The sequence below is a fragment of the Medicago sativa genome, chromosome 6 (genome assembly GCF_051527215.1).
Source record: "Medicago sativa cultivar Bolivia chromosome 6, Bolivia_mono, whole genome shotgun sequence".
NCBI lineage: Eukaryota > Viridiplantae > Streptophyta > Magnoliopsida > Fabales > Fabaceae > Medicago > Medicago sativa.
Genome location: NC_140754.1, coordinates 81,089,977 through 81,105,669, shown reverse-complemented (window position 1 = coordinate 81,105,669; position 15,693 = coordinate 81,089,977). Strand labels below are relative to the sequence as shown.

The following is a 15,693-nucleotide window of genomic DNA, read 5'->3' as shown; positions in this document are numbered from 1 at the left end:
TCTCATTTGCTAATGCTTTCGATGGCAAATTCTGGAAGCAAAAGAAAGGTTAGAAATCACATACCCAATGATCTTGTATTCTCTATTCTCTCAAAACTTCCTTTGAAATCTTTAAAACGATTTGGGTGCGTAAACAAAACATGGTCTCTCTTGTTTGAAAACTCTCATTTCATGAACAAATTCCGCAATAATTTCCTATCTACTCCTCAACCTTGCTACCATGATACATCCCTCATCCTATATAGTAATCATTCACGTAATTACACTCATCTTGACTCATACCATTTACTATCTGGTGAAAGATATGAGAATCGACTCAAATTACAATCTCCAAATCCATTTCAAGAGGAAAACCCTATCTTCCATTTTTTAGGTTGTGCTGCTTTTACCGGAATTATTCTTCTTAAAGAGGGAGAGGAAGGCACACTTATATTGTGGAACCCAGCTACACATGAGTTCAAGGCCATTCCTCCCAGCCCCGCTCGGTCTGTACCACCTTATCGGGGAGCTTCAAATGATGTTTACGGGTTTGGTTACAACCATATTAAAGACGACTTTAAGATTATTAGGTATATACAATTTGAGAGAATTAGCGAGTCGAAACTTCGACTTCTCAATGTGCAGAAGGAAGATGTGCTATGGGGTGAAATATCCTATGAACCCTTATGGGAGATTTATAGCCTAAGGTGTAATTCTTGGAGGAAACTTGATATGAATATGCCTTGTTGGAATCCTTATGCACCATATGGTCCATTGTGCGTCGATGGAATATGTCATTGGTGGGCTAAAATTGAAAATTGTAATGAATATTTGTTGACATCATTTAACTTGAACAATGAGATACTTATTACAACACCTATACCTTTAGACATACCTTCAATCATAGATACCAGCGTTCGTTTGATAATTGTTGAAAGACGCTTAGTGGTGTTAAACGGATCCATTGCTTCGATCTCATGGCATTTTAGTAAAACTACTTTTCACATCTCAATTTTGGGTGAACTTGGCGTAAAAGAATCATGGACTAAACTCTTTGTTGTTGGACCATTGCTTGATGTTAAGAGTTGTATTGGAGCAGGGAAGAATGGTGATATATTCTTTCAAAAAAAAGATGGTCAACTAGTCTCTTTTGATTTAAGTACCGAGAAGACTAAAGAACTTGGTGTTGAAGGAACAACTTTTTATCATATTTCAATTTACAAGGAAAGCCGTCTCTTGATTGGGGGAATAAGTCATTAATTGGTTTTTCATTTTTTTACTTTAGAGATTTATAATTGTCTTCATTAGGATTTTACCTTGTTTAATAAAAAGTGGTTGGTCAATCACCCTTATCATAAATATTATCAAAGATATGAAAAATTAAGAATCCATTTGATAACTATGAATATTATTGCTTTATTTTCAATTTTAAATTGAAAGTTGTTTCTCTTTATATTTGCAAGCTGATGTGGTTTGTTTCTCAATTGCTAGAATCATACTGATGAAAATGAAAATGGATGAACAAGTCCTTGACTAATATATAGTTACCAGTTAAGGTCAGAAACTGAAAGATAATATAAATGCTTCTGTGGAATTTGATTGAAGACAGGAGATACATTGCAATTGCATCTGAAAGGACATCAATGTCTACAAATATGTAGTAATAACCTAATTGAAATTGAAGAAGTAAACTCTGGTCTGTTTTTGTTTTCTACAGTATTCTGCGACTGCATGTGTTTTTGCATACTCTGTTACTGCACTTCCGCGTTTCTTTTGCAGCGTAGTTTTTGTGTTCTGTTACTACTGCTACTGCACTGTCGTTGCAATTATGTCATATGCAAATTGGTTTTGTGCATATGTTGTTGCGTGCATTATTGCTGTCACATTCTAATCTGTTTTACATTCTTTGTTGGTGCATAATTTTTTTATTGAATTCCGCACTGTTGTTGTGTGCATTGCTGGAAGAAATGTAAATATGGTTTTATACAATTTCTGCATAATTACAAATTTGGTTTTGCTGGTTGTGCACAAATACTGGTGTTACAATAATGTTTATTCGTGCATAATTTACTATGGAAAGTAGGGCCGGAACAAGGATCTAAATATCTTTAAAATTTACAAAATTGGTGATTATAATATTTCGCGTAGTAGTAAAAAAATGTGGTAGCATAGAAACTATTCATTTTGGGAGCGATAATAGATGTCATCATTAATTTGTGAAAGACTGGATTAATGCATCAAAGTCATCATGTATAATGTATAAATAAGGTCTGTCTGATAGAGCAACTCACTACATCTTCGTAAAGACGCAAACAATGGTCAATTCTAAGATATTAATTAATCTAAGAGCTAAGAAAACCTTTATAATAGCGAGGAGTTGGAAGTGTATGTTTGGCCGATGAAAAGTTCAAGTTATTTTTGAAATCCTCGGAGCAAGATGATCGAGTGATTGATGTGCAAGATAACAAGGAATGATCCAATTAAAGAAAACAAAATGCTAACATAGTAGTAGAGTTGATTTCACTACAAGAAATCTTGCATATTGCCAGGGAACAATGCCAGGAGCAAGAACTCCTGGCAAATTTGCCAGGAGCTATGCCAGGGAAAACTCCTGGCAAATTTGCCAGGGGCAACCCCTCACAAAAGTCGTGGCAAAATGTATGGAGCAGAAAAGATTCTTGTGTGGTCAGAAAAAGCAGGAAGGTACAACACTTTGCCAGGGGTTGTGCCACCAAAAACCCCTGGCAAATTGCAAAGCCTGCAAATTTGTCAACAAAGCCTGCAAAGGCTACGTGAATAGCCTGTATTGTAGCGCTGCTAAGAATTGACTAAGGAGCTGTTGGACTCTGTGGCGGTTTGCTAGGGGCAAGACCCTCGGATAACCCCTGGCAAATTGCATATATACAATAGCATCGTTCCCTCTCATTTCAGTCGCAATACTTGGTGAAAAATTTTTCAATTCTTAACAGACAACATGAACCACCAAAAACTACTCTCCACAAAACACTCTCTTCTTCAACAACACTAATTTCTTTCACTTTGGTAAATCACTACACCTACATTTTTATGCTTCTATTTTATTTTTTTATATTGGCATATAATTTTATATATGTTGTTGTATTTAATAATAAATATGCATGTTATTTTTTGGTGAAGTATTAATGCATGTTGAATATATGTTTGTTTTTGTCTAGATCATCTTGAATATATGTTTTTTTTAAATGTATGTTGAATATGTGTTTTTTTAATAGATCTATTAGTTTTTTTTTATTAGATCTATTAATTTCTTTTTATTTGATATATATGTTAAAAAAAAGAAAAAACCAGAATCGATTTTTTTTATAAATAATGTTTTTATTATTTAAAACCGTATTTTTTTTAAAGTTTAATTAAAAAATATGTTATTTATTAAAATTTTAAATTTATTGGTGTAATAAGTATTAAACTGATGTTATTATAAGTAAATAGAATTAAAAAATTAATTTAAATGAATAAGTATAAAATTGATTTTATTATAAGTAATTAGAATTAAAAATATTTTAAATCAATAAGTATAAAACTGAGGATGAACAAGGCGAACAACCCCTAAATGAGTATAAATTAGAATTAAAAATATTTTAAATCAATAAGTATAAACCAGAATCGATTTTATATGTTGAAGATGAACAAGGCGAACAACCCCTAAATGAGCAAGCCCAGAGATTTTATCAGTTGTTGAGTGAATGTAATGTCCCGCTGTTTGAAGGGTGCACGCAATCAAAGTTATCAATGTGTGTCAGACTTTTAGCTCATAAGGCAAATTATAGTGTTGCTGATAAAGGCGTGGATGATATTACAGAGATGTTGTTGGATGTGACTTCTATGGCGTGATCAAACATGTTTACGAGTTATTTTACAATCAGGATAAAGTGGTGTTATTTTATTGTGACTGGTTTGATCCCTCGCCTAGGTGGACAAAAATGAACAAAATAAGCCACAATGTTGACATTCGAGTGGACAAAAAGTATAATGTGTATGATCCGTTTATCATGGCACATAATGTTAGGCAAGTGTACTATGTTCCTTATCCCCCAACTCAACCACGCAAATGAGGGTGGTCCGTTGCAATCAAAACAAAACCAAGGGGTCGCATTGAGACTGAAGAACCAATTGATAAAGTTGATCAAATTGATGAAATTTCAAATGTTAATGAGATAATTGAAGTTGAGTCGGTTACAGGTTGGCGTGATGCACAAGTTGAAGGGGATCATGTTGATCCCGCTGTTTTGTTAACTCCTAATGAAGATGAAAATGATAAGGATGATGTTGGTTTCGAAGAGCCCAATATTGAAGGGGATCTGGATGAAGGGGATCAATTCAATAAAAGTGTTTTAGGATTATAATTAATATATTGTTGTATTATTATAATTAGTGTATTGTTGTATTCAGGGGCGGACCTGAGCAGAGCAAGGTGTGGCAATAGCCACACCAGCTCAGGCCCAATGTTTTTATATTATTAGCCCAGCCCATAACTCATTTTTATTTCTAGTATATATATAGGTTAGTTTTCCTTTCCTTTCCATTTTCTTTCCTTTGGCAAAACGCGTTCTCAGTTCTCTCTCATAGGGTTGTTTTCCGATCCACCACCACCACCGTCCATCAGTTCTGTCCTCTCTCAGACGGTTAGCTTTCTCATCTCTCTCAGTCGGACAGTACATTACCATCTCCTCTCTTCTTCTCTTTTAGGTCAGTACATAAATTGAAATTGATTTTAATTTTTAGGGTTTGGTTACTAAAATTGGTAAGTTGAAATTGAATTAGGATGTAGTATTTTGTTTGTTGATTTTATATTGATAGTGTCGAATTAGGGTTATATTGTTTGTTGATTTTAACTTTGATTTTATATTGTTTGTTGAATTAGGGTTAGTTTTAGATGTATCTTCATTGTTCTCAAATGTAATAGGTTCACACACTAGATTTTTTCTGCAATCATTCATCCTGTTTACGGTTCTCAAATGTAATAGTTGGAATTTGATATTTTGGGAAGTTTATGGTGTTTGTGAGGTAGAGGTATAAGTTGGTGATGCAAACTTTTAATTTGATGCGTTTTTTTTTTCTGTGTTGAGTTCTTGTCTAAAAATTTTATGAACAATGCATTTTACTGCATCATTTGATGATGGTGCATTGGTAATTTTTATCCGATTATTATGATTACACTAATTTTGAACAATACATTTTACTGCATTTTCTTGTTATTCTCCTGATCACCGTGTTATGTTTTGTGTTCAACAATCACGTTTGAATATATGGTTCATGTTAAATTTCTATGCCGTATAGTCTGTGAGGTAGAAGTTTATTGTGTTTGTGAGGTACTCTGAAATTTTGTGAGCTAATTTTTTTTTCTTCTTTAGTTTAAATCAATACTACTAAATTTATGCATTTGACCATAAATTTTAATGTTTAATTAATTCATAATTTTATTTCTTGTGACAAATAGGCTAGGAGGTTACGTCGGGATCCGTTTATTAACGAGCTTCACGACGAAACGCACAAAAATAAGTCCGGCCAATACTGCGATGAGCGTGCTAGGAGAGTGCAGGTAATCTTTAATAATTATATGTCACATTTTAGGCCTTAATGTTATTATTCTGTACATGTAATGTTTATGTGTCAAAGAGCAAATTTGCAATAGTGAAAGAGCATTCTGATTACTCTGTTCCTTGTAATGAGAATATTTGGTCACCTTGTGTGTTTTATTTTCTTGGTAGACCCCGAAGAATGTGTTTATGATATGTGACTCCTGTTCAATTTTAAGTTTTGTAACTGAAACTTGTGGCTTTCACTAACTCTTACCTATCGGGTGGGGTCTTATAAGTGACAGGAAAATATGTGTGAAGGTATGTGTGAAGGTAGTGTGTTTGGAAAATTGTTGGATATGCTTTTGTGGTATGTTTGAGCTTTTAACTAAAAGATTCATGTATTTTTGAGCTTTCTTCAACTGACTCTTTAATACACTATGAAGACTTGTAGATTGAATGTTATAATTTCAGGGTAAATTGAAATGCTTCCCATTTACCACACTCACGTACCTAATTGTTTTTGCTGATAATGTGATGTACAAATTACAAATTAAATTGAAATGCTTTCCATTGATTACACTCTTTTACGTAATTTTTTTTTGCTGAAAATGTTAAGTACAAATTACAGACTAAAGTTATTCTGTCATTTCCATATTCGCTTGAAATTGGATTTGTTGCATATATCAGTGATTGTAACAGAATCAAATTGGCAATATCTTTCATTTTGTATGAGATGCGGTGTAAATAATTGTTTAATGTTATGAGATTTCTTGCTGAAAATAATTGGATTTGTTGCTGAAAATAATTGGATTTGTTGCATATATCAGTAATTAATGGAGATTCCATTACAGAAGGGTAGTGTTGCATCAACCCTTAGACTTACGCTCAATCATGGTGAATGATCCTCCCAGCAGCCTGAGCTGACGCCATAAATGCGGGAGCTTATTCATAGATTGAAACAAGTGCAGTTCACGCAGCAGATGGCGAGTCAAGCGGCCGTTGTGCAAGAGTTGCTTAACCGCCAAAGATCATATGAGGAGCAGCTGGCTCAGTTTAGGCAAGCACATGCTCAAGATCCCTCGCACACTAGAGCGCCAGTTTTAAGTCCCAATGTTGAGCCTTATCTGGTTGATAGAGATGAGGAGGATGATGTGGATGATGAGGAGGATTGAAGTTGGACCCCTTATCTATTTAATTTCTAGTTTTGTAGTATTTGGGGAAGTTTCTTATACTTCCCGGTACAATTTCTACCTATTTGATACTTATGGTGTGTAGTGTTACTTTAATTTGCATTGTTAACTACTTTTAATTTTTTTTTAAATTATTTTAATTGCCAATAATTTTAATTATTAAAACAATTTTTAAAAAAAGAAATAAAAAACAATTTAAAAACGTTTTAATTATTTTTTGAAAAAAATTTAAATTCTTTTTTACAATTATTTTAATAATTAAATTTTAATATTTTGATTTTTTTAACAAAAATAAAACGTATTTTTAAATGAAAAATCGTACACAATTTGCCAGGGGTTTACCCCTGGCAAAGTCCCTGACATGTTTTGAAAATGACCGATGTGATGTTAACACAGTCTGCAAAAGCCTGCATTGTCCAGAATGTGTCATAAAAGCCTGCAATCATGCAGACACAACTTGCCAGGGGTTGAGCCAGGGCTTGTGCCAGGAGCGCATTTTGCCAGGAGCTAAACCCCTGGCAGAACAATTTGCGATGAGCGGATTTGCTAGTGATTCTGCTCCTGGCAAAACCCCTGGCAAACGTCCATTTGCCAAGGCTTTTAGCATTTTGCCAGGGCTTCTGCCCCTGGCAAAATGCAACATTTCTTGTAGTGTTTCTTTTTTATATTGAGAAAAGCGCAAGACATGTTCATGAGTGAGTAAGTTGTGCATTGGTTTAATATCATGTACTATTTGTCATATTTATTTTGCACAGCATCTTCTCAATATCCCACTATTTTGTTTCATTAATTATCCTATGAACCCTTATGGGAGATTTATAGCCTAAGGTGTAATTCTTGGAGGAAACTTGATATGAATATGCCTTGTTGGCATCCTGATGCACCATATGGTCCATTGTGCATCGATGGAATATGTCATTGGTGGGCTAAAATTGAAAATTCTTATGAATATTTGTTGGCATCGTTTAACTTGAACAATGAGATACTTCTTACAACACCTATACCTTTAGACATACCTTCAATCATAGATACCAGCGTTCGTTTGATAATTGTTGAAAGACGCTTAGTGCTGTTAAATGGATCCATTGCTTCGATCTCATGGCATTTTCGTAAAACTACTTTTCACATCTCAATTTTGGGCGAACATGGCGTAAAAGAATCATGGACTAAACTCTTTGTTGTTGGACCATTACGTGATGTTAAGCGTTGTATTGGAGCAGGGAAAAATGGTGATATATTCTTTGAAAAAAAAGATTGTCAGCTAGTATGTTTTGATTTATGTACCCAGAAGACTGAAGAACTTGGTGTTAAAGGAACAAACTTTTATGATATTGCAATTTACAAGGAAAGTCTTCTCTCAATTGGAGGAATAAATCATTAATTAGTTTTTCATATTTTTACCTTAGATTTTTGATGGTGTTTATTAGGATTTTACTTTAGGGGAATTAGTCACTTTAGTCCCTGAATGGGAGAGGATTCGTCACTTTAGTCCCTGAATAAAGAGAAATTGCAAAACAGTCCCTGCATGGTCAATTTCAGGGACTAAAGTGACTAACGGAGTCTACATTCAGGGACTAAATTGACTAACGAAGTTTGCATTCATGGACTAAATTGACTAATAAAGTCTACATTCAGGGACTATTTTGCAATTTATCTGCATTCAGGGACTAAAGTGACGAATCACTTCCGATTCAGGGACTAAAGTGACTAATTCCCCTTTACTTTATCATCAATTTTATTTTGAAAGTTGATTATCTTTATATTCGCAAATTTAAGTGGTTTTTATTTTAGTTGGTATATGAGATAGTAATTCTTGTTATAATTATATAAAGACCTAATTGAAATTGAAGTAGTAATCGATAAAAAGGAAGAGTGGAATTATTACTTAAGAGTTATTTGAATTCGCCATCCTTGAGAGAGCAGAGAACTTGAGAGGACCATGAATGTCATCGGAAATAAACTCAGCGTCTGTTTCTATGTTATTTTTTATTATGCGACTGCGTGTGTTACTGCATACTTCTAAGTTTCTGTTAAAGCATATTTTTTGTGTTTCATTACTGCTGCTACTGCACTGTTGTTGTAATTCTGTCATATGCAAATTGGTTTTGTGCAAATCATTATCATATAGTTGTTGATTTTACAAGGGGTGCCAAAATCATGATACATTAAAGCAATAATGGACCTATCATAGACCTACATCTATTCAAGCTTCACGCATCTTCTCTTCTTCACTTGCTTGTGTTCCAAGTAACAACTTTTGTGTATGATTTTGTGAATTAATGGAAGATTGTGAATCATTTAACATAGGATATTTCAAAATAGGCTTCCAACTATGAATAATTGTAGAAAAAGAAGGATGAACTTTAATTCCTAGTCATATTGTATTGGTGGGTGTGGATTGAAACCGTAAATAATTTCTTATTGTTTATTCATAGTTCTTGTTCTCTGTTAAAGATGCACGCCAGTTTCGGATCAAAGTGCAGGGTTGTGTTTAACATATTTTACCTTATGTACCAAGTTGTTGCCGATTGGTTTGCGGTTTCAGTTAGAACCTTTGATTCTAAATTCTAACAAGAGTGGTTCATGTTGAGCTTTCAGTGAATACAATCAGCCGAGGAGAATTTTAGCATTTCGGTATTTGGGTGGGATTGGCGTGTCTGACTATGTTTGTGCAGAATTTTTCTGAATACTGCAGATTTTGTGTGCAACTTGGATGTGCCTTCTCATTAAATTTTCTTATGAAAAACTTTATAGAGTTCCATACGAAGATGCTTTTAATTAGTAGTTATTAATTAGATCAGTCATTATAGGGTTCCAATAAGATTTTAAAAACATGCAAGGAAATATTAAAAGACATGCGAGTAAAAATAAAATTAATGAATACATATGTAAAACATAATGTAAAAAATAATTAAAATATAGCATTTCAAAAACATCAGAAGAACAATATTTTAAAACATAGGTGCAATATGTAATAAGTTAGAAATATATATAATTATTCTGTTCTAGTTTGGAATAGTGTACGAGAAATTCTTTAGTGAGCACCCCAAGAATCTTTCATATTGCATAAACTCACTATTAAGTGATAAGCAAACAAATAAATACCCAAATCAACCACTAACATAAACATCAATCTTCGGTAGAATCTAGACCTCCATTGCACTTAGCCAGGGAATCTAAATCTTTGGTAGCATTTGAACCTCCATTGCACTTATAGGGAAACCCAAATCTTCGGCAGCATCTGAACCTCCATTGCACTTAGGTGGGGAACCTAAATCTTGGGTAGCATCTAGACCTCCATTGCAATTAGGAGAGGAACCTAAATCTTCGATAACATTTAGACTTCCATCGCACTTAGGAGGGGAATCTAAGTCTTTAATAGCATTTGGACCTCCATTGCACTTAGGTGGGGAACTTAAATCTTCGGCAGCATCTGAACTTTCATCGCACTTAGGAGGGGAATCTAAATCTTTGGTAGCAACTTCGTTGGTAGATGCACTTATACAAATAATTTTTTCCATATTTTCCAAAGCATTTTTTGCTGCCCTATTGTGTGCAATTTCTTTCTTAGAACCATATACACCACTTCCAACAAACTCCTCATTTATAAGGACTTCAACTCTCATAGACTCCTTCCACAAATCTCTGAATTGTAACTTGAGTCTTTTCTTGAAACAAACTTCATGAAGCTCTGCCTTCGGATGCCTTTGAATAGTGTTGGGATCAATTATTGGTTCGAGTAACTTTTTAAAAACCTATCCAAATGAAAATAAAAATTATAAAAAATAGAATTAATAAATATAAACAAATAAAATAAAATGTTAGTTTCAAAAAATTATATTATGTTATATATAAATGTAAATAAAATAAATATAAGAGAAAATGCAATATTTCTGCATTCATAATGAAAATATGAGGAGAAAATGTCATATTATTGTATACTACTATAGTACTATTTACTATTATGTGTATGCAAGTCTTAAACTTTACTATTTGTCATATATTATGATTATAATATATGTACATAAAATCACATTATTATTCTTTTGAACGGCATAAAAAATCACATCATTAGAATTATATAATTTTGGTTACATGAGTGAAAAAGCATTTTATATAGATACACATACAATTTGTCAAAAAAAAAAAAAAAAAAGATACACATACAAGTTGCTCTTTTTGGCAATATATCGTAGTCATGCATGGTTGAGGCGTTGAGCTATGTAGTGGTTCTATCGAGTATCCCATATAGAGATACTGCTTTTTACACATATTTCAAAAATTTATTTTGTACCATTAACCTATAATAATATATATCATTTATTAAAAAAAAAAAACATCGCATTTCTCCTATTTTTTTACCATATATTAATAGAATGATCGACATCGATATATCTATTATATATATTGTAGACTCAACAGGAGCAATGATTGAAACTCTTGAGACTCAAATCGAACAATTGAGATGTATAAAAAGACTATCAAGTGTAACTAATGAAGTTAAAAAACAAGTGTAATTAAGTCCTTATGAAATAACAATTGTACTAATATAATTTATACGAGGTCTTAAGATAATACGTAAAAGAAATTTAAAACAATAATGTTTTACTTTCAGATAGTTTTTTATAAGCAAAGAGAATTTTATTAAGGGAGTATGAGAGGTACTGCAAGTCCGTTTTAAGGCACTCCAAGCCCACTTATGGATATGGTATCCATATAAAATCATACAAACATTACTAAAAAAAAAAACATACAAACATGCGTAATAAAAAAAAATGTTAAATATGTTTTTGGTCCCTATAAATATGTCAATTTTTCGTTTTAGTCCCTCTAAAATTTTCCTTCAACTTTTAGTCCCTAAAAAATTTTCAATCTTCACCTTTGGTCCCTCTTTTAAAATAAACTCATGTAGAATTCATATTATTTAATAAAATTTTCCAGAAAATTCAAAATATTATAAGAGTCACTCCAAAAAAAAAAATTCAGAATTTTTTAACAAAACATGAATTTAATATGAATTTATATATTTTTTTAGGTTAAAAATTCATATTTAATTTGTGTTTTGTTAAAAAATTCTAATTTTTTTAGGATATTTTTTAAGAATATTATACACATTTCTGCATAATTTCATTAAAAAATACAAAAATTAAATTAAAAATAGAGACCAAAAGTAGTGATTGAAAATTTTATAGGGACTAAATGTTGAAGGAGAAGTTTAGAGGAACTAAAACGAAAAGTTGACATATTTATAGGGAACAAAAACATATTTAACCCTAAAAAAAATCTTATAAACATGCATTTGTATAATTTCATAAAAATATTTTTTTGATTTGTCAAAAAAGAAAATATATATTTTTTATGACTTTTTTAAATATATTCCAAAAAAGTGTAACATGAATGAGTACCTTCCACACAGTTTCGACCGATGAGCCACAATCAACGAAGATCGCACCAATGGTTGACTCGACAATATCTGCTAAACTTTTAGGAACGTCGATCAATCCATTGGAATGTAAAGGATATTCAGCTACCCCTTTAGTAAATTCTTGAATCTGTACAAAAAAATTTATCCAAAATGAAAAAAAATCATTGTTACAATTCATTGTTAAATTTCACGGTTCAATAAAACAATTTGACACACATCCTTGGCATTTTCTTCATAGTTAAATGCAACTTATAATAATATATGGAATTCTTTTTATAAAACGGAAACTCAATTTTTATGTAAAAAAAAAATAAAATAAAATTGGAGAAGGCATGCTGAATGACCAACTAAGTACTATAGTACCAGAAATCATTGACCCAACATGTATAACTGAATAAGAATAACCAAATTGAATGAAAACAAACTTAGGGGCTGTTTGAATCAGTTTTGATTTTTAGTTTTTAAAATTAGTTTTATAAATCTATTTTTAAAAACTGTTTTTAAAAAGTGAATAAAAAAAAATTTGTTTGGAAAGCCAATTTTCTAAAACTATGTTGGAGATGATAAAATGAGAAAACTCGTTTGCTAAGCTAATTTTTAAAATCTGTTTCATATAATATTTTTATAAACTGACAAAAAATATTAAAAATATTAAATAAGTGATAAAATAATTTTATATAATTATAAAAAAATCATTGATTGTAATAAATTAAAATTGTATCAAATTAAAATTGTCATACCTGTAGGTAGCACTAAAATAACAGTAAAGAACGATATATTTCAAACTTAAAATTGTCATACACATAAATAGCACTGAAATAACCCTGAAGTAAAAATATATTGTCAAATGCATTTTAAGAAATATATACATAGGCCGAGTTCGAATCTCGATCATCCCACTTATTTACGTTAAGAGATAAATTTCTATCCAATAAAGTACTTGACAAAAAATGAAAAGTAATATATAAAATGAGGTAATGAGAACAGTGATTTTTTTATTAATTTATGGTGAATATGGAAGCGGTCATTTGAATTAATACGAAGAAGAAACATAAATATTTCTCCAACTGCTAGCTAAAGTCACCATTAAGGAAAAATAAGGTGCATGGTCATATATGGTATACGACCACCATGTGACCATTCTTATAATTTGATTATTGAGAAAAAATAAAAGCAACTATTATACAATAAATAAAAAATAATTGGGTCCTTACAACAGAAGACAATCCTTATATAATTTTGTTCATCAGTTAATCATACCCACTCTTTTTTCCAGTTCTTTTACAACATAAAATGAGAAAAAAAAATAGTTATTTACACATGAATGAAAAAAACTGATAAAGTTATTTTTGATGAAATACAGGTTTTTTCAATAATATATTCTAAATATTAATCATCACATTTTACTTATTTCTGTACAATTACCATATAGTATATCTTTTGTGTAAATGTTTGAACATTTCTCTAATATTTATTGTAAGAATAGTTTCTGTTTCAGATTGTAACTAAGCCATGATTAGATTAAATCTTGAAACTAAGCAAAGTTATATTAAAAATTTGGTGTCACCATTGGCTAGTTTATTTTTCTACAAGTAAAAATAGTTTGACCAAGTAACCAATATGAGAGAGAGAACTTACTTGGTCTCCAAGTAGTGGCTTTTTGTGGCGCAAATAACAATGTAGACCATGTTTAATGGCCACACGTGCAAGCTTTTCAGTGTCCGTAAACGGGTCAAGTCACCTGGTGCTAGAGTTGGATATGCATGAAACTGTTCCTTTGTTATCATTAGGTTAAGAACTGAATTACCTAAATATTCCAAACGCTCATAAGATAAGCCATTCTCAGCACCATAAGTACGATGAGTGAAAGCCTCTTCTAGTAATAGTTTGTTCTTGAATTCGTATTCAAGAATGGCTTCCACTTCATGCAGCGGTGGTGGTGGTGGTGGAGGTGGAGGAGGTGGTGGAGAATCATTTTCTTTTGTCTCCGCATCATTCTCATTTTCCTTCATGTGTTCTTCTCCTTCTTGTCCTTGCTTTGGAGAGTGTTCTTCTTTGTCGTCTATTTTCAGTGCGCATGTTTGGATGATGAGTGCTTCTTCTTTGTCAACTTGAGCTTCCATGGTGTGGGGAATCACTTCCACTTCATGCAGCGGTGGCGGTGGTGAAGGAGGCGGAAAATCACTTTCCTTCATGTGCACTTTTTTTTCTAGCTTGGGAGAGTGTTCTTCTTTCTCATCTATTTTGAGTGCACATGTTTGGAGGAGAAGTGCTTCTTCTTCTTCTTCTTCTTCTTCTACCTCTTTGTGTGCTTGAATTTCCATGGTGTCCATGGTATGATTTTGTGGTGTGGTTAAGTGAAGAAGTTCTTCTTCTTGATCTTTGTGGGTTTGAATTTCCATGGTGTGTGGTTAAAAGAGAGAGGAAAATAAGAGAAAGTAAAGGAGATGGCAAATTGTGATGTGAGGGAGTAGTGTATATACAAGACAAGTAATGGAGTTCACGATGGAGAGTTTTTATAATTGTACAAAATTAAACCACCTCAGTAAAAATATCAACCACTGTCAAAAACAATTCCCTTGGCATTTTTTTTGTTAGAAAATGATTGTCCAACACTATCTGTTAAATATTGAAAACTGAACCAATGATTTTTATTACTTCTTGGTTTGTAGTGTTGGACTAGTATTGCTGGTACAATATCAAAACCATACAGATGAATGCAGTTCCTGCAGAAACGGCTATTGGTACGAATTGTTACAGGAGAAGGAGCAGTCTGCCTGCAACAAGATTGTGGGGGACAAGACAAACAAGTGGTAGGATTATACAAACAAAGGTGTCTGTCAAGCTAACTGTTTTTGTTTTTTGCCTTCACTAAAATGGAACCAAAGCTCTCTGGTACAATCCATGAAGGGTATTTGACCCAACACTCAAAATGGTTATGGGAGATTATTCCTTATCTCTTTCTCTATGCCAGTAAATATGCTTTTCTTTTTTACTATTTTGGATTGATTTTTTGTTTTGACATGGAATTATCATTCACTCTGTCTCATAAATTAATAATTGTTTGTCACAAAACAAGTGTTAGTTTTATTTTCTCCAACTGTACTCTTTGATTAATATTAGAGTGAATTATTTTAATCTTTGAGATGATTCGTTTGATCCCTTAGAAAAATAAAATCAAGGCTTAATTAATGGTTTGGTCCCTTAAGTTATTTGTTGGTTACATTTTGGTCCTATAAGTTATTAACGTTACAATTTGGTCCCTTAAGTTAGTATTTGTTAGCCAAATAAATCCTCACAATCAATCTTTTGCCAAAACGTTAAATATGCATATGTGAACGGTGACAACTTGCAATGTCTATCCACTTTAGACATTTGGGTTCACGGTTTTGATGGTGGAGATTTATTTGGTTGACGGAAGATGACTTTAAAGGACTAAATTGTAACATTAATAACTTATAGGACTAAAATGTAACCAACAAATAACTTAAGGGACCACATCAGTAATTAAGCCTAAAATCAATTATAGGTTCAAGTCTAC

General features: G+C 32.2%; 1 protein-coding gene, 1 long non-coding RNA gene and 1 pseudogene across 3 annotated transcripts; 2 read left to right on the top strand and 1 right to left on the bottom strand.

Moving 5' to 3' along the window:
* LOC146917303 (putative F-box protein At3g22650) lies at positions 1-8,108 on the top strand. The gene is made up of 2 exons (XM_085717230.1): positions 1-1,122; positions 7,989-8,108. Exons 1-2 carry the CDS (start codon positions 13-15, stop codon positions 8,106-8,108), a joined length of 1,230 nt encoding a protein of 409 aa, XP_085573356.1. The 5' UTR covers positions 1-12.
* On the top strand, positions 4,525-6,846 carry LOC146917304 (uncharacterized). The gene is made up of 3 exons (XR_015015550.1): positions 4,525-4,704; positions 5,456-5,557; positions 6,365-6,846. It is a non-coding gene; the product is annotated as an uncharacterized LOC146917304 (long non-coding RNA).
* A 1,607-nt stretch (positions 8,109-9,715) lies between the features above and the next one.
* On the bottom strand, positions 9,716-15,173 carry LOC146917302 (uncharacterized; annotated as a pseudogene). Its single transcript, XR_015015551.1, has 3 exons — positions 13,791-15,173; positions 12,133-12,279; positions 9,716-10,482 (listed from the first exon to the last, which is right to left on the bottom strand). The product of XR_015015551.1 is annotated as an uncharacterized LOC146917302 (transcript).
* Between the last annotated feature and the right edge of the window lie 520 nt (positions 15,174-15,693).

Excerpts from the sequence above, each read along its gene's own strand:
- LOC146917303 (XM_085717230.1), top strand. The coding sequence starts at position 13 with ATGCTTTCGATGGCAAATTCTGGAAGCAAAAGAAAGGTTAGAAATCAC. Across the intron at positions 1,123-7,988 it reads AAAAAAAAGATGGTCAACTA|CTAGTATGTTTTGATTTATG; the intron begins GTCTCTTTTGAT and ends AAAGATTGTCAG.